This window comes from Epinephelus moara, chromosome 7, assembly GCF_006386435.1.
Source record: "Epinephelus moara isolate mb chromosome 7, YSFRI_EMoa_1.0, whole genome shotgun sequence".
Classification (NCBI taxonomy): Eukaryota; Metazoa; Chordata; class Actinopteri; order Perciformes; family Serranidae; genus Epinephelus; species Epinephelus moara.
Window position 1 is genome coordinate 31,326,951 of NC_065512.1, and position 26,188 is coordinate 31,353,138.

Consider the following 26,188-nt stretch of genomic DNA (forward strand, 5'->3'; position numbering starts at 1 on the left):
TTGACAGGACTCTCCCTTTAAAGAAGTCCTATATATAAAGGAACAGTCCATTTCACCAAAAAGGGGAACTCTGTCACAGCGCCGTGAGATTTCAACATTTTAACACAAAAAATACATTATGAAGGAAAACGGACGCATTACTCTCAAACTGCTCTTAAACATGAATATCACATTACACTGAAAACCAACATTTAATGGTTTAATGTATTCCCCCAAAACGGCGCTCACCCCTATGGGGCTTTTCTATTTATAGCATCAGCTGTTGCAATACAAAGATTAGCTATTCAACGTATTGTTTCGCAGATGTGGGGAGCACACTCCCGTCTGTGGCGAAAGGGCGGCGGTGGTTTGAAGCCGAGAAGGAGCGAGATGAGGAGGAATATGTCGGTGTGAGGACATTTCTTTGTGTTCACGGCAGCGAAACTCACAACGGTAAGTAGCTTTCCTGCTGACAGAGAAGAGGTCGTGAATGCGGGCGTCTGTATTCACGGACAGTGCAGGCAACACCTACCGTCAGTGTAAAACCAACTACTCTCAGTGTATCAACAGATTTACTGTAGCCTAGCTAACTGTCACCAGCTTATTTTGACTAATGACAGCGCTGTGAACAGTCCGGGGAAGTTAGCTCGTTTTAATTAACAACGTGAACGACTGTGTTCAGTTTGCGGAAATTCCTTTTCGCTGCAAACTTCAAGAGAAAGATGAAGCAACCGAAATCCGTTATTCAGGGGCGGCTGCTGTCGGTTTTCCATACGGCGGCTCATACACACACACACACACACACACAGAGACAGAGAGAGAGAGAGAGAGCGAGAGAGACGGGCCTTGCCTCGGTGTCAAAAATGTTCCCGAGGGACGAAACAAAAACACAGTGCCTGTCTTTTATCATATGCCAAGAACGATCACGAAATCCACTGTGCACACACTATTTTAGCACGGTGTTTTTAAAACAGCTGTACTGTGTATCCTACACACAGTGGTGTCCAGCTCTGAAGCAGAAATGGTGTGCAGATTTAACCGCTGGACAGAGAGAACAGAGAGATTCTTCATGTATCAAATCATAGGATGAGATCATTCAGAAGCACCTCAGTCTGAACACACACACACACACACACACACACACACACACACACACACAGTCACACACAACTATTAATAGCAAAGTGAAATCACCAGATAATTTGGCTGTCTGGGGACAGAGCCCCCTTTATCCTTCCATCATAACTTCATGGAAATGTCAAACCCTGCTGCTGCTGCTGCTGCTGCTGCTGCTGCTGCTGATGATGATGATGATGATGACGACGTTGCTTGTGAGGTTGCTGGTAAGCTGACTTTTGCATGTTGCTGTTTCCCAATTTCCCTGAAGCTTAATTGTGACCTTTGACCAGGGGAAATTACCTTCTGGATAACTGGTAGATGCTGGGTTTCCCATCCAGATGTGTTGGTGTGTCATCTAGGCTATTACATGTGCTTGAGGCCTGGTATTGCTTGTTATTAAGTAATAATTCCTGGGAGCAGTACTGGGCAATCTATCGGTATTATGTCAATATCATGATATGAGACTAGATATTGTCTTAGATTTGGCATAATCATTGTCTCTTCCTGGTTTTAGAGGCTGCATTTCCTGAACTTACCAGGCTGTCCTAGCTGCTTTGTTACTTGCCTTTGCCCACTTAGTCATTATATCCACGTCACTGATGCAAAAATCTCATTACAGTTTGCATACCATATCGTTGCATTATTGATATCGAGGTATTTGGTCAAAAATATTGTGACTTTTGATTTTCTCCATGTCGCCCAGTCCTGCCTGTGAGATTCAAATTGTCACTTGCATGTATATGGAGTCTCACATAGGAGAGACCTCTTTTATTTCAAAGTGTGGCAAAAACTTGGCCTATAGTGTAGAAATAGAGGCTTGTGAGTGACTGTAAGGTATGCAATACATGAGTGTTAACAAGAGTGTGATCCTTACCTGGATGAATAAAAATAAAGGATGCATTATTCCGAATTAATCCAATCCTAATTGGGCCTAATCCTAATCCTTATTGATAGCCTACCCATTGAGATAGAGACTAGAGCAGCTAATCTGCATCTAAAATAGAATGTTTTGCATTTCAGATCGACTACACGATAGCATCTTACTCTACTTCAGTCTTTAATGTCAAATTTTGGAACTCCTTTAATACAAAACACTGGTTGGGTATTTCTTTGATTAGCAGTTGGTTAGGAAATGCAGTCCTAAGCTTTCCATCCAAAGAAATTCATCTGAATTAATATAATTTCATTCATTTTGTCATTCAGACAGTTAGGTTAGAGGTCAGAGTTTCTACTGCCAGGTGGAAGACTGAAGTCTTTGCCCCTTAAGTTTAGACTCAGGTGTCCCTCCGCTGTAAATTAGCATACTAGCCAAATGATGTAATATGGCTAATTTGGAACATCCCTAAAATCAAGTTGTCTCAATATCATGCTGATGATATTGTCACTTTTTTTCGACTTTTGAAGGGGCACATGACAGGACAAATTTGAGAACCACTGGTCTTAAAGGCATGCTCTTCTGGATTTGTCGTATACTGTTGGTACAATATTCAAACTTGGCCCCTCCTCCTTGGCTCAAGGAGACTGAGAGAGCAGTGGTGGTCAAGCGAGTAGGAGAGTAAATGAAGAGAAGGAGCAGTGTTACTGTGAGCAGTTACGTTCTATGGCACAAATAAACACAACCACACCTCCGCATGACACTGCAGGAAGGTGCTGTATTGCCGGATTTTGTGTGAATTCAGATGAAGTGCACGCTTCATCCTGTCCGCTTGGCTTCTCTGCTCTGTGTGTGTTTTTTCATTTTATTTTTTTTATTTAAAAGGGACAATGTACAGCTCAAACATAAATGTCACCATTTGATGCACCATACCAGATTATAGCTACAAGCTTATTCACTGTTTGTCTCAACCTCAAACAGACAGACCTGCAGCTTGCATCCACAGAGTAGAGGAGAGAGGCGAGGACAGCGATGTAACCTGGTCGCTATGTTTTATAGAGACCTTGCACTGCTATTGGCTGGGGATTCATATGAGAAACCTGCTTAAGAAAATATAAGCAGAGGGCAGATTCTCCGCAGATACAGACACTGCAACACACCACACCGCTAGTGGGTCATAGTGATGATTGAGAGAGCATTTTTGTGTGAGTCTATAAATTGTTTTTTTTAGTTTTTTTTTTTTTTTTTTTAAAGAAAATCCTGCATAGTATGCATTTTAAGCAATGAACTACATGTTATAGTACAGCCCTGTCTCCTAGATATTATGTTCATATACAGGTCATTTGAAAGAGCAAATGCGTTTTTGAGGCAAGCGTAATGCCAAGCCAAGTACATTTTCTCTTAACATAATGAGGAAATGTTGCAAATTTAAGTACCTGGCTGGCAAATCAAAAAAATGTTGATACTGAACGTATCGGCAAAATGTTCCCTGACAATGTATTTCATTATTTTTTTGCCCCAAAATGCAATCTTGCTTTACATTATCCACTTGTTGTGCCCACAGCATGTTTTTTTAATTTCACCTTTTTAATAAACATTTCACTGAAATCACAATTTTCCCCTAACCTTAAACTTACGGATTTGGCAAAATTGTAGGAGTGAGCACTGAGAGTAACACAGTAAGAGAAGTAATGTCACTGCAGCAAATATCATGGGACAATTTAGCAGCAAAATCAAAAACTATGGGTATAAACTTGACAGAAGAAACAGTATTTAGCTTTTCTAATGTGTTATTTTCACCCACCCTTTGTGTGTACCAAGCAGAGTGCGTTGTGAACCAGCCTATGTAGATGTATCTTACTGTCTGAATAAAGCAGCCTTAGGTCAGTTGTTTTCTGCTGCCTCAGAATAGCAATATGCCAACAGTATGCCTAATCACACCTAATTTGAAGACCTACATACCCAAGATAGAGCCCAAAGTAACCTTGTCTCTGAACATAATCCAGGCAGCAATTACATTGTCACCACAATGTAATTATAAATGCAATTTAGTAATATACAAATGCAATTTCTCGGAGACAGGGTGGCGTAGTTATGCATTAGGCCTACATAAGACTATTCTCTTCTTCTGAGTAAGAAATGGTGAATATACAGTAACAAGTAGGTTACTTGATCATACAGTCAGTGTCACTGATGCCTCGTAGTGGTTCACTCATGATGCTCTGTCTCCTGGTTAAAATTCCCAAATAGCCAGAACAAAAAAGTAAATTATTAGAATGAATGAATGGAAAGGTCAGAGAAGAAGATGCCCCCAGCAAGTCACAGAACATTAGTGAGATATTTTGGTGGTGTGTGTGAATGGCAGCCTTATCCACAGAGAATTTTTCAAAAAGGCGCACTGTTATGAAAAAAGACACCAGTGTAATTTATGGCTAAATGGGTTCTCAAACAATGCTGTGAGACTGGGGACTGTGGCAAGTTAGTCATTGGCAATGACCCATAATCATGTGATCAGCTATACAACCCTCTGTTAGGCTATTTGCACTTTGTTCTCTCAGCCAAATGTTCCAAAGAGTTGTAAAGATTTGGATTTGTCTGTTGTTTTTGGAGAAAATGTGATGAAGAGGCAGCTGACTTTGCTTACCTCATTATTTGAAATAGATGAACAAAACTATTACATTAATTCAGTACACAACAAATAACTTGATGAAATAAGTTTAAGACATCTGAAGTAAGACATCTGAATTCAATACACATCATCATTAGCATAGCCTACTGCTGCTCAAATAACCATCAGCATGAAACATAGTCTGGATAATGAACGTAGCCACTGTCATGCCGCCACCCCTTGGTTTGTGGACTCCCCTTTTGCTTTTAGTTTGGCAATTTGCCATTGCCATCTCGTTTTTTTTTCAGTCAGAAGTGACCATATTTGGGTGAGGGGTGGCGCTGTGGAGTAGTTCAGGGGTGGATCTGACTGAGAAGCTGAAGACACTATCGGCAGACAGCCTGTCATTCAAAGTGGCATTAGTTCAGGCCTTAATAAAATAAAAACGGGTAAGTTGTCATGAAGGGGAAAATTCGCCATAGAGACCAAAACCGTTTTTAGTTTAAGGCTGTAAACATGTTTATGCTGCTGTAAAGTTGGACATTTTAACATGGGGATCTGTATAGATTGACTGGCTGCTGGAGCCAGCCTCAAGTGGCCATTCAAAGAACTGCAGTTTTTGGCACTTCACTGTTGGCTTCATTTTTTTGGCCCTGAAGGTGACACTTGTCAAAGGAAGGAAACAACCCAGCACAATAAGACAGTGGCTCAGTTGGGCAGATTGCATCTTACTGCGCACTGAATTTGTACTTGTGTAGGAGATGCTAGAGATGTACAATTTAATTCAGAGAGTCATATTGTTTTGCCAAGGAAACATCATTTAAAGAGTCAGTGTGTAAGATTTAGGTGGATATATTGGTTAAAATGGAAAATAATGAAATGAGTATGTTTTTTTTAGTGTATAATCACCCGAAAATAAGAATTGCTGTGTTTTCTTTACCTTTGAATGAGTGATTAATATTTACCCAGGAAGTGGATCCTCATCTACGGAGATCGTCATGTTCACTGCCATGTTTCTGTGGTAGCCTAGAATGGACAAACCGAACAGTGGCTCTAAATGGGGCTATTCATGTTTTGCATTGGGCACCATAGTTAGAAGCCGTCGAGCAGTGTCAGAAAAATTCTTATTTTTAACGTGAAACTGCTTTACTTAGTATCTTTACCAGTTTAAATTAGAGGTCTAATTCTCTGCCCAAGTCCAGTTGGGCCAGACCCCCGCCTAGTTTGGGTGTGGCCAGTCTGTAATTCCTCACTATATCCCTGGGCTTGAATCAGGTTGGGTTCTCGCCAATTTACCTGTTTTTAAAATTGTTTTTGTCTAATGAAACTGGCAGTTCTCATGCTTGAATGTTAGGAGTTGTACTGGGCTGAATCAAGAGGGAAAGAGACAGAAAGAAGAGGAGGGATCACGACGACTGAGAGAGGTAAAGTGACGGAACAACGGAGTAATATTGTGGAGAAAGAGTGAAAGAGAAGGTGCAAGCAAGAGAGGAATGGAAAACGAGAGAAAGAGAGAGAGGTGGGGGCAGGGGCGGACTGGGACTAAAAAACAGCCCTGGACTTTGACTCGGCCCAGCCCACAACAACCGGTGCCCATACGGTATGCGCTTCCTTCTTCTTCAATTTGATTGGCGGCCGGCCGGCTCATAGATATCTATGGGCCGGCTGGCGTCCAATTTAAAGGCTGCCACCTAGCGGACTGGACGTGGAACAGTAGATTATCAGGGAGAAAAAAAAAACAAAAAAAAAAAACGGTGATGACTGCGTAGCGGCCGCCGGCCGTCCTGGAGTACCGGTCGTTCTGTGATTCTCCAGAACCTCCAGATGGCCAGTCCGCCCCTGGGTGGGGTGTGGATAATTCTGCTCCAGGTGAAAACCTCCTGAATGTCGGGATCTTAAGTTATCAGAGATAAAAGGTGAGCACAACTTAGCAGGTGGTGGGCAAGCCGCTCTGCCAAACAGTGTTGGAGAAACAGTGATTCATAATGTAACTAAAGTTTCATGCAGTGTTTTTACCTGTAATCACCTGGTCCACTTGTTTTGGAGAGGATGAAAACCTCCTGAACTACGAACAGTGAATTATTTTTTCTTTAAGATTATTTTTTGGGCATTTTTGCCTTTAACAATAGTATGGCTAAAGACTAACAAGAAAGGAGGGAGAGAGAGGGGAATGACATTTAGCAAAGACTGCAGGTCAGAACCAATCCCTGGACACTGCAAAGTACTTTGCCCAGATGGGGCGCACACTCTACCAGGTGAGCCAAAGGGCACCCAACAATGAGGGAATTATAGCCGGGAGAATTTTCAGGTGGTTGCAGTCTGCAGTCCTCACTGCTAGATACCGCTAAATTACCCTAAATCTTACACACTGAACCTTTTAAGTAAATAAATAGAGATGTTTAGATGTTTTAGAGATGTTACCATTTTTTTCTTCCTGAGATCGATTCAGATACCTAAACTTGCATATTGGGTCATATGAGTTTCGATCCAATGCCCTTGCTTAGGAAAAAAAAAATAGCTGTATACTACTAACCCATTTTCATGTCAAGAAGCTAAATAAACTTAAATGTTCAGCACAGATCTACTGAAACTAGGGTAGGGTGAATAATATTAATAATAAATTACGTGGTATCGGATAGGTGCATAGACTTGCATACTTGCCGATACCTGATCCAGCATTTTGGGCAGAATTGCAGGCATTTGGTACTGGTGTGGGAACATCTCTGTAAACAAGGCCATACTGGCATTTATGGTGGAAGAGTTCAGGGCTTTGACAACATTAATAACTGAAAAATACTGCCAATATTGACACTGGTAAAGAAATGTTAGGGTCCTTTTTTCTTCTCCCAGCCAGCTCACAGACAAAGATAGCCCTTAAGCACATTATTGCTTTCATTTCAGCTGTCTTGGTGACAAGAACCAGCAACCTGCTTCGTCTAGGTAGAAAACCCACTTCCTCCAAAAAGTCAGGATTTCAGTGTTTACAGAGAAATATATATTCTGGTCAACCATGGCACAATTTATAAAATGCTATCCATTTCTTAAATAGTTGTCATAATTCAAATGTAAAATAAAGATCAGCTCGGACACCAAGAAAAAAAAATAGTGTGGAGTTGGCCCAGAGTTTGTCACTTGACAGCAAAGCTTTCATACAATTTGAACCTGGTGAACTGTCTTAACACCTCCTTTGAATGATCGATGAGTGTTGATATCAACGCCACAGTACAGGCCAGGGTGTGCACCACTGTGTTCCTCCTTATTCCTGTTCTGTGAGATGTGGTGCTGCTTTGTTCCCATGTGAAGAGGGAAGTCCCTTTATCCTTTCCCAAGGCAGCAGCTAACCACTTCTCAAAGAGCCTAGAAAGGCTTGCTGGTGAAGACAATATATGAAGTCCAAAACACAGCAGCTGCTTCTGTTATTTTATATGTAAAACCACACATCTGTAGAGTAATGACTGTGAAGGGGAGGCAGTTTGGATTGCCAGAATATGTCACTGGTCCACAAACTGTCATACTGAATGAGGAGAAACTTATTATATTTCCTTTTTAGCCACAGCTGTAGAGATTGGCTCTTCAGTTGACGTGAATGAACATACAAAAAAGCTTTTAATAACATTTATACATGCTCCATGGTCCTGTCGTTATGCCACACTGGTGCACATCCAGTATGTGCAACAAGGCATACAGTAACCTAACGTATCTGCTGTGCTGCATTGATGTGATGTAAAGCATTTTTGCTGACACGAAAATGATGAAGGTTTCTCTGATTAATGAGCATTGGATTTGCAACAGGAAGACATAAAAAAAATATATGAATATGTCCTAATGTAGATATTTGCAATGTGTCAAAGTTGGTTCTCTCCAGCATTTTCAGATGGGTTTCCAAAAGTCTCTTTTGTGGAAAGGCCAGAACATTAGGACAAAAGTTAAGAATCGGGCTGAATCTCGGTTTGTTGCTCCCTACTCTGTCATTGCTTATTCCAACCCTGTCACCTAGAAATTCTGTATTACTAAATTAGTTACCATTGATGTTGATGTGCAAAACATAATCAGCATGTTTATGGATATTAAGTGCAGGACTTTGATACCAGAGTATGAGGTTCACATCCTGACTCTCATCTGTGGTTAGTTTTCGGCAACAAAAGCAAAGTTATGGTAAGGGAAAGATCAGGATTTCAGTTAAGTGCTAATAAACACATCGTAGCTCATCGTAGCTTCAAGTCTCTCTTGTCTTTCACTCAGTTTAAACCAATACATTGGGCTTCCCTTAACCTTAACCAGGTGCTGTTCATTCGAAACCCAGCCTATTTGTTGTGCAAATTAGTAGTTCATACATGTTATTTTTCTGAGACAGGGTTGCTTTATTGTTTCAGCACACAAAATACACAAATCATGTTTTCTGCTTCATTCTCATCTTATCTTTTATTAGATGAGTACACTAATAAAATAATTGAAATGTGTATTTAAGTACTGCGTAATTTCTGTACTGCTGCATTTAGGCCTTTAATCAAAGCACTACTTTATGCCTGAAGTCAAGTCAGTGACAACACTTGTGTTAAATCATGGCATTACATAATAAGTAATGGAAACATCCAATTATGTCTTACTAATGTTGCTATTTCATAGAGGTACTTGATCACGCTAGTGAGGGTTGAGGACTATACATAACTGTGTTGGCTGAGCTCCATTTCTCCTGTAATACACAAGACAGTTGTTTTCAGATTTATTCAGAGATATATGTCCTCTAAAGGGGTTTTTTAAAGCTCATTTTTAGGGCTGGAAAATGCCAGGTTAGTGTGGATGAAAGGCTAAATCTGAGAGGAAAGGATTCAGAGTCACTGACATTAGTGTGAACACTGCAAGTGTTGTGCACAATACTTTAAGTATGTCCCCATGCAGCCTCGGTTGGCCCTCTGAAACATCCTGGTTTGTAAATCTACATATAGCCAGCCACATTGGTCAGATGACTAACTTTGGTTGGGCTCATAATAAAATTTCCTCTGCCACGCTTCCATTCCCAAAGGAATTTGGTTTAAACTGGTGTCTGTGGATTATTTTAGTCTCACAGAACAGTGAGTGGTGGTTCAGAGAGCTGTACACTCCACCAAGTAGACTCACAGAGGGAAATGCTGACACACCATTCGAGGTTGTGACCTGACCTGGCTTTAGTTAGGCTACACCACGCATGGTGTGGAAACCACGACCAGTGGCAGGTGTGTTTCACGGTGCTTCTCAAGCTGTTGTGTTCTTGTTTTTCTGCACAGTACTGAAAATCTGTGTAACGTGATGTCTTGTGAGTAGTGGCATTTGTGGCTTTATGACAGCCAGCCAACAAACTGACTGATGAGACATTTAACATCAGGAATTTGGCTCGGAAATTCCTTGCCCAACCTGGCTGGTTGACTGTTGCAGACTGGCTGGCTATGGAAAGGAAGGAAACATCTTCCTTCCCTCCATTGTGCTGGGCAGGAAAGGATGGACTGAAGCCAGCTGACAGCTGTTTCCTGGTGGATGAAGGAGGAATGGGTGCGTGGGTGGGTGGGTGGTGGTGTTGGTGTTGTACTAGTAGTGAGTGAATGTTCTTTTTTGTCTGCTTTAGCTGCTGCTGCAGTTAAATAAGTACTAAAAATCTGAGGGTTTCACAGTAAGATGGAGTAGATTGGTTTAATTTCAAATTTATGTGAACACTGTGGATAGCTTGACTTAAATGGTTGTATGTTTTAACCCATTCACTACAAAGTGCATATACTCCCAAAATGTATTTAAAGCAAACCATACATTTATACTGCCCTACAAAGTCAAAAGACACTAACTCACAGTAGTGTAGAACTGAGATAAACAACCTTAAAAGAAGCTTTTTTTTTTTTATCTCTCTCAGAATGCAAAATGTACTCTGGGTACAGATGGAACAGCAGAAAGCCAGGTGCAGTAAAAGTGAAACTTAAATGTTCATTAGTTATAGAAATGCTCTGTTATTTAGAGCGGCGCTGTCATTTTAGTGTTGTCCATCGTTTTTCTAACCTACTTTCGATGAAACCGGCTGTGGTCTCACAGAAACCATGCAACCCACGGTCCAGAGCTGGGTCTAAAAATCTGCTTTCATGTGCCTCTGCAGCAGCTGCTCCTCTAATCCACTGAGGTGATCCGATCAGCTCTAATCGATCCGATCACAAACTGACTGACTAGTTAATTCTCCATACCGTGTCTCAAACAAACAAAAAACAAAACAACTGGAAAAGAGTTCTGCTAGTGCTGCGTTCACTGATCCCGGGAAACCTCCAAAATCAGAGAAGGAACACAGTGTTCACATAGGGACAGAAATATAAAAACACACAAAAAAGCTGATCTGTCCTCCCCTCTGTCGTCATCTACCACCACACATGTATTCTAATTCTTTGATTAGTGAAAAAGATGTTGTTGAGTACAGTAAGCAATGCACTGTATGATAATAATTACTGTATGACCTAGATAGAATCTAGTGAAATTCATGAATCTATTCACTTGATATAGTATGAATAAGACAGCAACATCAACTTTATTGTGGGTAAACAAAGAATTCTAAGCACAAAGAAACAAAGCCAGAGAATCGTACATGTAGTTACGGGATTTTGCCTTGGTTTTGCCACAACTTTTCGTAGTTAAAACAAACACAACCCACTATTTTCAATAGAAACAACAGAGGAGACACAGGATATTTGTTAACATGATAGAGCTGTAAAAAGTGACCAAAATGAAGTTAAGGTCACAGAAGTATTTCCCACCTTTCAGGCAGCAGCTCTTTTAATATTAAATCAGTATCATATAGAGATGCATTTGCAGAGACTTGCAAAAACTTTTTCAGTCTTTTCTTTATATTTGAATATCTAAAGGTATCTGTATTTTAAAGGTTCCTTTCTTGTTTTCTTGTAGGTCACATGTACATTCAGTGTTTTCCACCAAAACACACGATGCTTCCTCGAGGCCTTACAAAGTACATCAAACTAATCAATTCTTTTGATATCATGAATACATCCGTGTTTGCTAGATTAGCTTCTTAACCTTTGTTGCTGCATTGGTTACTTCTATGTGTGTTATCAACTGACGATCAGCAGAATAGTGTGAAACCGCCAGCATGAATGTGTAGTGTGTTGTCTGCATGCTCTCGTGCATGCACGTCCTCATGCATTAGTACACACATGCACAAAATGGGGACCCAGGATACCTCTAAGTTAGCTTAATTTGACTGACAATCTGACTTCAACCTAGATTTTGCATTGCAATTGCGAATTGAGCGATGCGACTTGTTTGAGCAAGAAAGTAAATATACAAAATCATGAAAAGTGCTTGGTGTTGAATGATTCTGATCATTTGCCTACACTTGAAATTATTATTTTAAACATTTGAATGTATAAGGAGAGATGAAAATTAAAAAAACTGTCCAAAAATGGGGCGCACACGGTAAAATACTGGTGTCTATTGTGTAGACTCAACACCATATTGTAATATTTCTATCAAATCTGTCCTCGTTTACCCTTGCTTCTTCTCCCTCATGCTTCTGTGTCTCTCACCCTCCTCTTCGCTCTGTTCTCTTGAGTCCCTCCCATGTCTCGTTCTTTCTGTAGCTCTCCCTCTTTGTGGTAAGCTTTGTGTGAGCTTTTGCTATAAGAGCATGAGATTGCATCCATACACACATATTAAAGCTCCCATATCATTGCCCATAGTAATTTGAACCATAGACCATTACTGTACTAATGTAAGACTCTCAAAAGGGCAGTCTGATTTAAAAAAGAAAAATAACAGGTTTGTTGAGTACTGTACAAGCTGTTCCCCTGAGGTGTAAGCACAGAATGCATGTGAATCATTTGCAAATGTTAAAATAGCTTTTCTTATATTGAGTCTCTACTGTACTGGTGTGGAAAATTGCTTTACTATTCTGTTAAACGTTTCATATTCTAGCAAGATGGATGTTTATTTTTGTTTTCAAAAAACCATAATTACAAACTACCATATTTCTCTGCTGGTTCTGTGGTTATACTGAGCTACAGAGAGTAGACATCATTAGCCTGGTCTCTGCTGCTAAGCCGGGCTCACCAAGGCCTTGTTTACCCGCTTGTCAACACAGTTTTGATTCAATGCTGTGAGTGGCTTTGATTAGACCCAGTGGTTTTATATAAAGCCTGTTGCCTACTATCAGTCATCCAACCTGTTTTATAGTGGCTGCTGCTTTATTTACAACTCTTCCTTATATTTGAAACATGTCAGCTTACAAAAAGCTGTCGATGCTGTCCACAATAGCAGTAAGGTGTTAATCTTGATAACAAATGTGGCTGCAGCGGCTTCACAATTAAAATCATTTGTGGCTTCTTATGAAGCAGCAGCTGCAGGACATGATGGCTTTGCATTAACAGTATCTGAAAGGAACCCTGTGGAAATTCAGTGTTACACATCAAACACATGGTATGTATCCTTGAGCTCTTTACCTCCTCACAAAACATATGCATAGCTGATTTTTTCATTTAAAAGCCAGCATGGTTTACACCCATGTAAACTTGCTGGCAGTCTTCTTCTTCCCTGTCTTTGAAGGTGCATTGCAGTATATCTTGACGAGTTACTGCCACCTGTAGATCAATGGTGATAAACCATTGGCATCATCCTTGTGTGTGAGCAAGTGAGGTCATGATATTGTAGGTCAGTGTGGTTATCAGTGCTTTGAGGCCCCAGTAAAAATACATATGTTCACAGCTCAGCTCACAGTGGCTGGGCTAAGGCTTGACTTACGCTCACTGATGAAATAAGTTCTGTGTTTACTGAAAAAGAAAACTATGGCCTCTGTCTCATGATAGGTTCTTTTCCCAATACCCTTCATATTGTGTAGGCCAACATCCACCACACAAATAAACATTTATGATGATATAAGTTAAACAAGTCATTTAAAGCTGGGATAGGCAGTTTTTATTTTGGCATCATTGGGCAAAAATCCCATAATGAACTTTGAGCATATTGTCATTCAAGTGATCTAAGAGAAAACTAAACTTCTTCACCTCCTCTTGGCTCTGTTTTCAGACTTTAGTGAATCTATGCCGTGATGGGAAACTTTAGCCAATTACAGGTCATTTCAAAAAAGAGCTCCTATTGGGTATTCTACAAATGTAAAAGCGCATGCACATCCCTTTGATGAAAGCCTGATTGAATGGTGGAGAGTCCAGCAGAGAACATTAGTATTCCAGCATTGGCAACAATTGCCTACACTGCAAAGCAACCCAAAAAAAGGAAACAGGACTTATGAATTGGAGAGTCTAAAAGAGAGTCTGACAATAAACGCAATAAAATGTTTATATCGGAAAGTGTTTCATAGATGGAAAGACACTGTTGCTAATAGATTAGCCTTCTGCTAACCAGAGCCGAAGGCTCACGGCTGCGGCTAATTTAAGTTCACATTTATGTAGCTAATGTTAGCTAGAGCCTATAAACAAAGTGAGTTCTCCGCCTCACTCCCCGCCGCTACAGACCACCTCACCAGGAAGAGAGTGGGCAACAGGTTACACACGGCACTGTTGCTGGCTACCAGCCTGCCCTGACTGTTGAATTTGAGCAGCTACAGCCGCTGACTTAAGGTCTGTCCCTGGAGCTGCTGCTCACCCTGCCCCTGGCGAAGCAATCTACAGTGGTGGGGAGAAAAGCTGGGTGTTGTAGCTACCTAATTCTTGTCTCTTTTTTGGTCTGATAAACAGAGAGAGAGAGAGAGAGAAAGCTCTACAATGAAATAAAAAAAATGAATCAATGCATGGGAACAGTGGGTTACTGCATGAGACGTGCATATTCCTGTGGTTGTCTGGTGGAATAGGCTCAGGACAGAGAAGGGAATGATGCAGGATGGTCTATGTTTCCGTTTTATGCCCTTTTCAGAAAACTGCATACCATGGCTTTAATTATAAAGTCAGGTACACTAATAGCACTCTTGGTGGGCTTTGTGTTGCAACATGTTGTGTCACAGAACTCCACATGGCTCTCTGGTTTGATTTCTGCCCATCTTGCATAAATGCTCAAGTTTCTCTGTTTTTATACTATTTTTCCATGTTTCTGCTTTGATCCACAACTCCTAGCTGTGGTCCGTGGTCTCCATGGTGATGGAAAAGCAGCTGCAACAAAAAACCTTTACACCTCTCCCCCTTGTTCTCTCTCTCTCTCTCCGTCTGTTGTTCCCTCCTCGCTCTTTTTCTGTCTCTGTCTCTCACGGTCCTCCGTTTCAGCCAGGTGTGTCTCCTCAGCTTACTTCTCACCTTTGCCACCTTTACCACCACTGTCGAGGTAGCCATGGCGACCAGCGCCTTGCCAAGTGACAACCTGCCAACGTACAAGCTGGTGGTGGTGGGGGATGGTGGTGTTGGGAAGAGTGCCCTCACCATCCAATTCTTCCAGAAGATCTTTGTGCCAGACTATGATCCCACGATAGAAGACTCATATCTCAAACACACAGAGATAGATGGACAGTGGGCAATACTGGATGGTGAGTAGAAATGCATGTGAACTTAACCTAGACAGCAGTTGAGAATGATCCTCTCTCTCCATGCTTTCTTCTGTCTTATGCATTTGTTTAATTTTCTTTTGGTTTCAAGTAAGCTTGTCCACCATCAAGTGATGAGTGGATGTTTGATCTTAAAAAACTGTGTTAGCTTTTAACTACATTCCAGTGGTAGCTGTTTCCTGCACTGAACAAATGAGCAATTCCCTGAAAGAATTAATGGCATTTAAAAAAGGTACTGCTGTGGTTTCTGTGTGTGAGAGAAATAATGTATCACTCCATGATTTTATCCCTTCCTCTAGAAAGTATTCAATTGTAGGTGCCAGTTGACACATATGTTTTGTAAGGGAAGGGTCATCAAAGTTTTTCAGATCAAGGACACCCTAGCCAAAAGAGAGACAGAGCAGGGTCTATTGGGATAAATTGAGTTGCATATTGAATTGGGTGAATGGGGGTTGTTGGGCAGAGAGTCCAATGATTTTTTGTCTTGCCTTGTGCCACGTTCAGCCCCAACAAAATGTAGCAAAACGTGTTCATTGGATGAAAATGATTGTAGTACAGTGAGGTTTCAATGAATTGGATTCGAAGGGGCTTTATTGGCCAGGGAAACATATTTACATTGCCAAAGTAATTGTGAAATTAAAACAGTGTGAAAACAGTTAGTAAAGATCTACTAGACATTTATTTATATACATGTCACTGCTAATGGGCTAACACCTCTGACACACCCGCCAACCTTTCAACCTATAGCAATACACTGCACAACATTTTGAGATTGGACATGACCCTGTGTATGTTTTCCAGGCAGGTTAGAGAGGAATCTTCAGTTTCACAAGGATAAGTTGTTTCAAAAGGCGAACTATGTTGGATCATGTTAATGTGTATTTTTAGGCATATTTTAATTTTTGAAAAGTTAAAAAAACTACAAGGGGTCACGGATCCCCTGTTGAAGAACCAGGATGTAAGGGGTAGCCAAACCTGAAGGTTGGGGGATATATGATTGTGTCACAGGGTCAGCAAAATCTACAAGTGTCTTTCTCTTAGAATTCTTAAAGTGCATGGGTGGAGGTGATCATACATTGTGGAGAAAACAAACTCTTATTCTGACCACGTACTTGCAATTCTGCTACTGTGACCTGTTTCAGTTTTCTGTATCTTTAATTACATCCATTAATAGATAAATGTAACAATGATTTTCGTAAGAAGGGATTCAATAATTAATATTTGTAACAACAGCTTAGCATGCTTGATAAGTATTCAGTTAATTGAGTTAAATCACACATGTAGGTAGTACAATAAGAAATCATCTGTGTGCATTTTGAATTAAAACATCAGTAAAACAGAGACCCTTCGATGTAATGTAATACATTGGTGTCCCTCCATCTTGGCAGTGCTGGACACAGCTGGCCAGGAGGAGTTCAGTGCGATGAGGGAGCAGTACATGAGGACGGGAGATGGCTTCCTGATCGTCTTCTCCGTGACAGACAAGGCCAGCTTTGAACACGTTGACCGGTTCCATCAACTCATACTACGGGTCAAAGACAGGTAGGTTACAACCGCTTAGCTGACCAATGCATAATAAAAAAAACTTATTTCTATGTAAGGACAACAAAGGAAAAATGACATATGAAGGGCATTCTTACTGTGTACTGTTTATTGACTCTTTAATAGTATTATGATTTAATGTGAGCAACCCATTTACACTGTTGCTGAGAATCAAATGACAGAAGGTTGTGTGTGGGATGGCACGCACAATAAACCCACAGCTGGTTATTTTTCTGTATGTGAGAAATATGACAATCAGCCTGACATTTTAATGTCTTTAAACAGTAAACAGACAAAGTGCTTATTTGATTACTACATTGTCAAATATGCAATGACATCTGCTTAGCATCCTCAATCTGTTTAAGGAACATGTTTTGTTTTGTTTTTTTCACTGGAGTAAGTCTGTCTGTGCAAGTAAATCATCAGACTGGTTCTAGCTCTCTCAGTTATGTTATTCAGATTATTTTGTGGTAAAAACAAGAGAGAATGCACCCAAAATGTCCAATACAATCAACCCCTGCACTGTAAATGTGTGTGTGGGTCAAAGCTAACGTAACCGGAAGCCAAAGTTACCAAAAGAGGAAGTAGCTGTCAGATGAAATAGACATTTACAATATGGTAAACTGGGGATTTGTTTTCTTCTGACCACTAATGTTGTTTGTCCTTTTGAATTCCATTTGTTTGAGTGTCATCTTCTGATGTGGTCTGATTTGACTGTCCACATAATACACTAACATTCAAAATATTGAATATGTTTGGTATTTTCACAAATATTTATCCTCATAAGGCCAAATTTTATCTGCTTTCAGTCAGGTCATTTTCAGAATTTTGCTGACTCAGCAGACATGGTTCAGTCTGTGCTAACAGGGAGTGTTGTCAAGATTACAGTTACCTAGGATCAGAATCTTGTCCTTGCTTTACTTTCCTCAAGCTGCAGACCAGTTAGGCTCCTAAGATTTGTTTCCAAAATTCTAATCAGTTTTGTTGTGGATGTCTGTTGTTAGAGAGGAGATGCATCTGTTGCCTGACAGTGACTGACAGTAGCCAATAAAACTGAGCTTGTGATGAAACAAAAATAGAAACTGGAACTGAGTAAGTTGCTCTGTGTCCATATTTAGTGGTGCTCTACTGTTGCTCATTTTTCTACAAGAAGGAAAAAAAGTGTTGCAGAAATCTGACACCTAGCAGACAGTTTGTGAAGCATGTGATCTTTCTGATCTGATTATAAACTGGGTAAATCAGGTGTTTAAAGTAGTCTTCAGATCGTGAGACACTTTTAAACACTCTTCAAAAACACTAAGTGGTTTGAAAATGAATTACACAGGGATACCTGAGATTGTGTGTGTGTGTGTGTGTGTGTCCTTTTCCTCTTAGGGAGGCCTTCCCCATGGTGTTGGTGGCAAACAAAGTGGACTTGGTCCATCTGAGAAAGGTCACCACTGACCAGGGCCAAGAGATGGCTGCAAAACATAACGTAAGTTGTCAGACTCATTGTAGGCTTTTTGCACTAAACTGATTTAATATATTTAGGCGAGAGTCTAAGGATAATAAAAGCATTTCTGAAGCAACAGTGAGAGGAAAGATAATTTCCTCACAGAAGTGTGTCCTTGTATCTGAAATAATTTAGTGCAATCCTCAGAATAAAACTCAAACTGAAATGAACATCAGAATGTTCATTTGTAGGCTATTCTCACCCCTGTAGCCAAAGAAAAAATATCTAGGTACTGGTAAGATGGAGGGAAGTATACCAAAGTTCATTTACACACACTACCTGTATTGTTTTGATACAAAGCTGGTTGAAAATCAGCAAAGTATCCCTTTAACTAGCAAAGGTGGAGTTGGACACATCCTTTGCCAAAGCTCTGTAAATCCCATACACACCAAAACACCAAGCTTTTTTGTATTCCTCACTGTTTTAAGATTAACACCCTCTGGGGGCCATTTGGGGAAAAACTGGTAGAAAAAATTGAGCATAGTGTTAGTTCAAGCAGGACACGATGTCAAGCTCAGCTCACATCCCAGCTACATCAGCTGATCTCAAACAGCCTGACTGATGGAGCAACTGACTGATGAAAGGGAGTCAGCTGATAGATCACATGATTCCTTTCTATGCAACCAACTGGCAAATCTCATTCAGGGCGCCCTATTTAAACTGCTCTGGCCTGCCTACTGTTGCTGCTTCCTCAGCAAGTGGCTTAGCAACCCGCCTCCACCCCAGCCCCTCCATTTTATGCTGACTGCTGGGGACTCTGACTTATTATGTCATTTTTGTTTGTCATTGATGCTGGCTCTGTTCTGTTTCTAGGGGATCTTTGTTGCTGCTCTCCCTGCCTTAGGCTTTCCATGTAGGCGCATGGAAGGGCAGACAGGTGTGCGCTCTCTGCCTTATACTGTAGCTTTCCATGCAGGCCCGTAGAAGAGGCTTTCTGCGTAGGCCCGAGGACAGGCAGAGAGGCCTCAGAACAGAGCCATACTGCCAAATATAATACTGCAAATGGAAATTAAGTTTTCTTTGACTGAAGTGGTCCTGACTGAACTGTGTTTGAGTCTGGTTGAAGGGCTGAAACAGAGAGAAAAAGATGCATTTACAGCTGGCTTAATGTGGACGTGCTGTTAGTGAACACAGCATAACCATTAAAACAGGCAGAAACAGGCAAACATAACTGTCAGATAAAGCCAGAAAGCTGTGCTCTCTGTAATCTGCAAAAAGGTTCAATTCGACATTGAATGCACCAATGTTCCTGATCGAAGAGATCTTTGAGTTTCTCCCTGTGGTGCTGAATGAGTTTGGCCCAGAGGGACTTGGGGAAAGTGACAGCTCCAAGGATGTGACGTTTTGGGACTAATTTGTCTTGCTTTTTTTGTATTTTGGATTCAAGGATCCACTGTTTTAATTTTCAGTGTTTTAAGAGACGATATGCAGCCTGGCGAATAAGTGCAGCCACTGTGTCTGACTAATATCAGTCACAGCTGATTCATCACTGTCATTTGCATGGGCAGTAGGCATGTGTGAGGAAACATCTGTCTCTATTTTTGTCTGTGCTGAGATTGAATTAATGATAGTCGGCAACTGTGGGTTTAATTGATACAGATTTTGCATTGTGTCACTTGGCACCAGCTCAACAGGCTCAGAGTCAACAGGCAGCTTAATTGTAACCCCTGTTGATTTTTAACCACATAACATTGGATTGTTTTATTCCCCTTATACGGTATATTCCTGTTTATACAATATATTTATGTTTTTATTCAACCTATTTGGTTATTTCATATTTCAATGAACAACTATTACAACTTTTGCTTAGGTTTGTAATATTTCTGCTTGTTTCTTCAGATAACGTATATTGAAACCAGTGCCAAGGATCCTCCAATGAATGTGGACAAAGCCTTCCACGAGCTGGTTCGTGTTATAAGGTAACTCTAGGTTCACTTCTGTTCATTCTCTTACTTCCATAAGATGACAACCTTGTCATCTTTGCATAAAAAATAATGTAAGACAGATTTCCTTGCAGTGACAGCAGTTAAACTGCTCTAGGACAGTAGTGATTGGCCTGAAGACAAACTGAAATACAGTCATTCCATCTAATAAAATTATCTCAACTCATAGCATGTCACACTTTTCCCTATTTCCAGTTGGTATTTTACTTTTTAAGAGGTTAGTGGCACACAGACAGTGTTATGCTGGTATGTGAGGGCAGTGAAAGTGGTTTTAGGAAGAGTGGAAAGCAAAGAAAAAAATCCCAGAGGTATTTCCTGTCTTGACACAAGTGTAATTTCAGAAGAATTTGGTTTGTGTCCATGTTTTGAATGTGGTCATGCCCCGTTTTAAGGCCCTCTCTTTCTGCATGGACCAATAAGAAACAAGTAGGCGTGTCACCATGTTTTACTTACACACCCAAATACACAGCTGTATTCATCTTTGTATTTGGATTACAGATTAAAGAGAGATCTCATTGTCCACATGTAAGACACTTGAGTGCTTTGGTACAAGATGATAAAAAGAGGAGCGTTGATTGATGAATCAACATTGCCCTCTTGTGGTCAGACTGTAGAACGCCAGTCGTACAGGGGGTGGATAAAGACATAATGGTTGGGCTTCTTTTTTTCTGACTGATGCATCAACAGTTCAGGTAGAAAATGTCCATCATCTTTGAACTTGTATAAGTTGCCATAGCCTATCTTGAAAACTCACCTATAAAATGTTTAATGTAAAATCTCAAAGAGGTGACACATAATACTGAATGTAGAGAAGTGCTCACAAAATCAAGGTGAAATGCTTTAAAAAAAAAAGTTGGATGAGAAAATCATTACTACTGTCATGTTTGGGTGGTAAATATAAATAACAAATATAATATATAATATAAATTAAGACTTCAGGAAGTCACTGCGCCCGGTCAAGAAATAATCCAGCACATAACCCACTGTAATTGTTTTTACACTTTAGTTTTTATACAGATTAAACAAATTACCTCAGGGTGTCTTCAGGTCCGTTAAAAAAAAAAAAAAATAATAATAAGATAAGAAAAAAAATATATATTTGTCTACATATATATACCTTTTAAAAATACAAGTCATCGGATAGTCTTAAATTTGAATTTGCGAGGCCACAATTATTTTACTTAATTTCATTTAATCCTCTTTTCTTTTCTGAGTCAAGCTCTGCTGTGTGAAAGTCCATATTTCTAATGTTACAAATCTTTCAACCTACCACTGGAACTAATACTGTCTTTTACTCTTTACTTGCCCCTTCCTGTTGGAAAAATATGACTCACTGTAATAACCACATTCCAAACTAAAACTTATTTCTGCATGGGATTACACATATACTAGTTACCTGCAATGCTTGAATAAGGAAAAAAAAAGGTTTTGTCCACAAATCAGTCTTGAATTTGGTTTAAAATAATCTTGAAAAAGTCTTAAAAAGCTCTAAATATAAGTGTCTGATGCCTGTAGACACCTTAACATGTTAGATAGTGTAAGTTAATCTTTAGTTAATCTTATTGAAAGCAAATAAGTGCATTTCTGAGAATGCTAAATCACTCTTTTTAGAAAATAACTGCAGAGTTGAATGAACTCCTGTGGGGCCTTGTCTACACATAGTGCATAGGCTAACATTACCTTTTATATACGACAACCGGAGATCTCATCACCACTGATTCCCCTTTGATGTAAGGACAGAGGAGCTTACTCAACGATACGAGTGATGCTCTGGAACGCAAAAACCTTTCTTTCTACTTTTCAGCAGTCCCACTCATAGAAGCGTCTCACTGTATGTTGGTTTGATGAATCCTGGCCTGATCTAAAACCGTCTTCTATGACAGACTTTTAATGACAGAAGTTGTGTTGGTACAAATAATACTGGGTGCAGCAGACAGCTCTGTTTGTCCGTAAAGTAGTGCAGCAATACTAAGTTTCAGAGTAAAGTAGTCATTAGACCAAGTAGTGATAACAAAAACCGGTAGTCCGCCATTGTTGTTGTTGTTGTTGTTGTTGTTATTGTTGTTGTTTCTGGAGCATGCTCATTATACACAGCAACAGTTGATATGAATAAAGGAGATACTGTCATTATTTACCAAATTCTCTGTTTTCCATGTTCACATGGATACACAGTTACCAAACCTTAGACGGCCTTTTTTTTTTAAAAAAAAAAATCTTTGTTTCAGTGACCCAAAAGTCAGCTTACTTGTGGACAAGACCTCCAAACATAGAGAAAAATATACGTTTTCAAAACTGTAGATTTGTGTATTTTTGTATACTTGTTAAAAGGACTACATGATAAATAACACATTGTGGGCCATGGTGCTAACTATGATGCTAACTATGGCAGGACCACTGTATTGTCAGGTGTTGGAAAAGGCTGGTTAGTCAAGTGAAGATTATTTTGTAAAACTGTCTTTCTTATATTTTTTTCTTTTCTCCACACCCACAGACAACAGGTGCCAGAGCGAAACCAGAAGAAGAAAAAGAAGATGAAATGGAGGGCAGAACGTTCAGCGGGTTCCCACAGGTTCCACTGCGCTATATTGTGACCTCCCTCGTCCTGTTTTATCATTCGAAACATACACACACCTACACGCGCACCCACATACCTTTGGATGTCAGGGAACTCCCCAGCAGTGGTTAACTACTGGAGCACAAAAGGGAAGGGGGGGTTGATGAATGGCTGGATGAATCCAGGAAATGTTGGACTGATGTCCCCTCACCCTTCACAATGTGTTGGAATGAGTGCTGTGCCCTCTCTCCTCAATTTATGGTCCCTGTCAAAGGTCTATAGATCCCTCCAATCTCTATTCAACACAGAACTCCAGTGAACTGTTTCTCAATCAAGTGTAATTTTTGAATTTAATTTCAAACGTAGCACTCGACGATTTTGGGGGGCCAGAATCACCTTGATGTGGAACTTTTTTCTTCTTGGGAAAGGGAGGAAAAGAGAGGACCCGGCTCAAAATGGCGCCTCGTTTTTCATGGAGTTACTCCTAAAAACCTGCTGGTCATCACCTTTCTATCCTCACACTCCTACAACTTTCTGGAAGAAAAGCACCTGTGTGACCTTTAGATATGTGTATCTGCGTTCTCTCTTTGTAGAGTGGACATCATAAGGGCATGATGGATGAATACGAGAGCGGTGAAAGTGATGTTGGTAGTGAAAATACAAGTTGTGTGGCGGTGTTGACGAGTGGACTGCGAGTTCTGTGAATGAAGCGTGGACTCTAGGCTTTGAAATGTCAGTTCAGAGAGGATGGAAGGACGTGTTGTAGCGAGCGAGAGGAACGTGATGCTGAGAAAATGTGTCGTATCGGTTGACAGGTGAGAGGGATGGTCATATCAGCTTGTTGAATAAGTGTTTAAATATTGTAATTGTAAAGGAGAGTTAAGAGTGGTCGTTGGTGTGTGTGGTTACACTTTAATGTAAACGTAACAGGGTTTATACCAACACTGATGTGTCAGCGGCCATGTTTACAGACATTCTTAGAAAATGATTATTTTCCCATCATACAGACACACAGTATATCAGAGCCTCTTTACATCAAGTGTTAAAATAATTATGGTTTATTTAGGTCGCCTCCGCAGTCGTTGTCAATGGCATGATGAGAGCAGGCTTCATCAGTACTGTATGGACAATAGCCCTCGTATTTTTTTTTTTGTCTTTGTAGTCTTAACAGATTGTCTTCAAAACAAGTTACTTTCCATGTTTTTGTATCAAAAAAACTATAGAAAATTACAATTATATTTGTGATTAACAAAATATCTTATTATAGGTGGCAATGTAAACAAATACAATGCTGTTTTACAAAAGATCTGTAGGAAGTTCTTCATGAAATAGAATAGATAAGGGATAATGAGCGCTACGTGTTTCAGATCTGAAGCAGGCTGGAGAAGCTGATTTGCACTGGCCACTAACCAAAATAATGTGATGTCACTTTATTTCAATCTAGGGGCTTTTCAGACCGCGCCGCTGAATTCAGGACAATGAATCATGCTCAGTAAAGGAGAACACTCCTTCAGTTTGGGGATACATTGTAGCCCTGGGACTACATCAGAGTTAGACAGCCTGTCTGAACCGGGCAGTGTGATGCTCCTGGGGCTTAAAGCCATGTTAACCTAGCTACAGGCGACGTTTAGTTGTAGGAAAACCACACATTCGGAGCAACAAGACATTCAGTATATTCATGTCTGTCGTGAGGTGGATAGGAATGTACAGTTTAATAACCTATGAAATGGCTTGTACTGTTAACGCACTAAAGTTTCGGTGGACAACTTTTTTTTGTCTAGATGAATACCGTCTCTTGAAGGAATACATTTTTGCACTTTTAATACAATTTCTGACTTTCCTATTGGCATGTTGTTTTCTGTTCAAACCTGTAAGTGAAGCGAAAGGCACGGTTAAAAACGATTTGAATGTAAAAATCGAATAACAAAAAGAGCAAATAGGCAATTAGTGTTGTAGCCCTGTGTGCCTGTGTGTGCCTGTTGCCTTGGTGATGGTTGTGACAGAGATTGGAATTTAATCATTGGAAAGGAAATGTTTTGTGCAACGAAGTTTTGAATTAAGAAGGTTGAGTATGAAAAAAAAAGAGTTATCGAATGGCATACAAATTCACCTCAGCATGAAAGTGAAATATCAACCTCAGCAAAAGAAGGAAAACGGTATTAACCTTCATCTACTGTTAAAGGGACTTCACAAAGAGGACAGAAAACATTGAAGTACTGATCACGGAGCAATGAAGCAACAGACTCTGGATTGTTGGGGAGGACGAAAAAAAGAAAAAAAAATTGAATGTGTTTGATGAAAATGTTGCATCATGTATGTTTGATACCATTTTGTATTATTGAAATGAATTATTGATATGATTCTTGCAAAGTGTTTTTTAAACAACTGAATAATTTATTACTGTCTATGTTACCTCAGCGTGTCCCAGACCTGGACAAAAAGCAAAACTCCTCCCCCTCTTTTTTTCCTTTTTCTTTTCTTTGGGATTCTCAACGGGTCAAAGGCCTTTTTGCCTCTGAGCCCCCATATGAAAAGACTTGTAATGTGTTGTGGACCAAGATGAAGAAACCATGCTTGGTCCTGAGCTGAAACAGCATAAGGTTCTCTTCTTTACTGGAGCTCATGTGGATGGCCTCACAGGTGGAAATGGAATCACACAAGGGTCAAAACAAGAAAAGTTTGTTGTCAAATTTTTGAGTTTAAATATGTTTGTTTAATGTGAAATTTCTTTAAGGAAATGTTTGACATTTTGTAAAACAGACCTACTGACATTTTTGCCAAGCATTACATTGGGTACATTAAATATTAAGCTACAGGCTGCAGTTTTATTTTGGCTCAGTGTAAAGACTGGAAACAGGGAAACAGCAAGCCTGGCTCATTCTGAAGGCACCAAAATCAGCCAACCGGCACCTCTAAAGCTTATTGAGTATGCTATAGTTAAGTTTGTTTAATCTATGCAGATTGTGGTTTTATCATAGGCTGTCAAAATAATGGGTGCAGCTACTATAATGCCACCCATTGGTTTGTGGACTCCTTATTTGAAGCCTTGTGTTCAGCATTTCAGCCATCGCCATCTTGGTTGTTTGGGGCCAGAAGTGTCCATATCTGGGCGAGAGTCTGGAGCTGTGGAGAGGCGAGGGCTAGATCTGAGAAGAAGCTAAGGACACTATCAGCAGGCAGCCTGTCACTCAAAGTTTCTGCTGTAAAGTTGGGCATCTTAACATGGGATTCTATGGGGATTGACTGGCTTCTGGAGCCACTCTCAAGTGGCCATTCAAAGAACTGCAGTTTTTGGCTCCTCTGTATTGGCTTCATTTTTTACCCCCGGAATCTGCTGCCTGGGTCTTACGTGCCGGATTATTTCTTACCTTTGGACAGGGCCAGGCTAGCTGTTTCCCTGTTTCCTGTCTTTATGCCTAGCTAAGCCAACTGCAGTGCTGACGAGCTTCATATTTAGTGTACAGATACAAGCATGGTATCGATCTTCTCATATGACTCTTGGCAAGAAATTCAATAGGGGTATTTCAAAAAATGTCAAACTTTTTTTTTTCAAGCAGGCTGAGCTCATGTACC

At 40.2% G+C, this 26,188-nt stretch overlaps 1 protein-coding gene across 1 annotated transcript; it reads left to right on the forward strand.

Annotated features, from left to right (window-relative positions):
• Positions 1 to 291: 291 nt before the first annotated feature.
• On the forward strand, positions 292 to 26,188 carry mrasa (muscle RAS oncogene homolog a). Its single transcript, XM_050048886.1, has 6 exons — positions 292 to 432; positions 14,810 to 15,066; positions 16,473 to 16,626; positions 18,001 to 18,100; positions 19,958 to 20,037; positions 22,553 to 26,188. Exons 2-6 carry the CDS (start codon positions 14,874 to 14,876, stop codon positions 22,650 to 22,652), a joined length of 627 nt encoding a protein of 208 aa, XP_049904843.1. The 5' UTR covers positions 292 to 432; positions 14,810 to 14,873; the 3' UTR covers positions 22,653 to 26,188.

What these genes read in the sequence shown, in the direction of transcription:
- mrasa (XM_050048886.1), top strand. Translation starts at nt 14,874, where the DNA reads ATGGCGACCAGCGCCTTGCCAAGTGACAACCTGCCAACGTACAAGCTG. An exon ending in ATACTACGGGTCAAAGACAG is followed by an intron (nt 16,627 to 18,000) that starts GTAGGTTACAAC and finishes TTTTCCTCTTAG; the next exon opens with GGAGGCCTTCCCCATGGTGT. An exon ending in GAGCTGGTTCGTGTTATAAG is followed by an intron (nt 20,038 to 22,552) that starts GTAACTCTAGGT and finishes CCACACCCACAG; the next exon opens with ACAACAGGTGCCAGAGCGAA.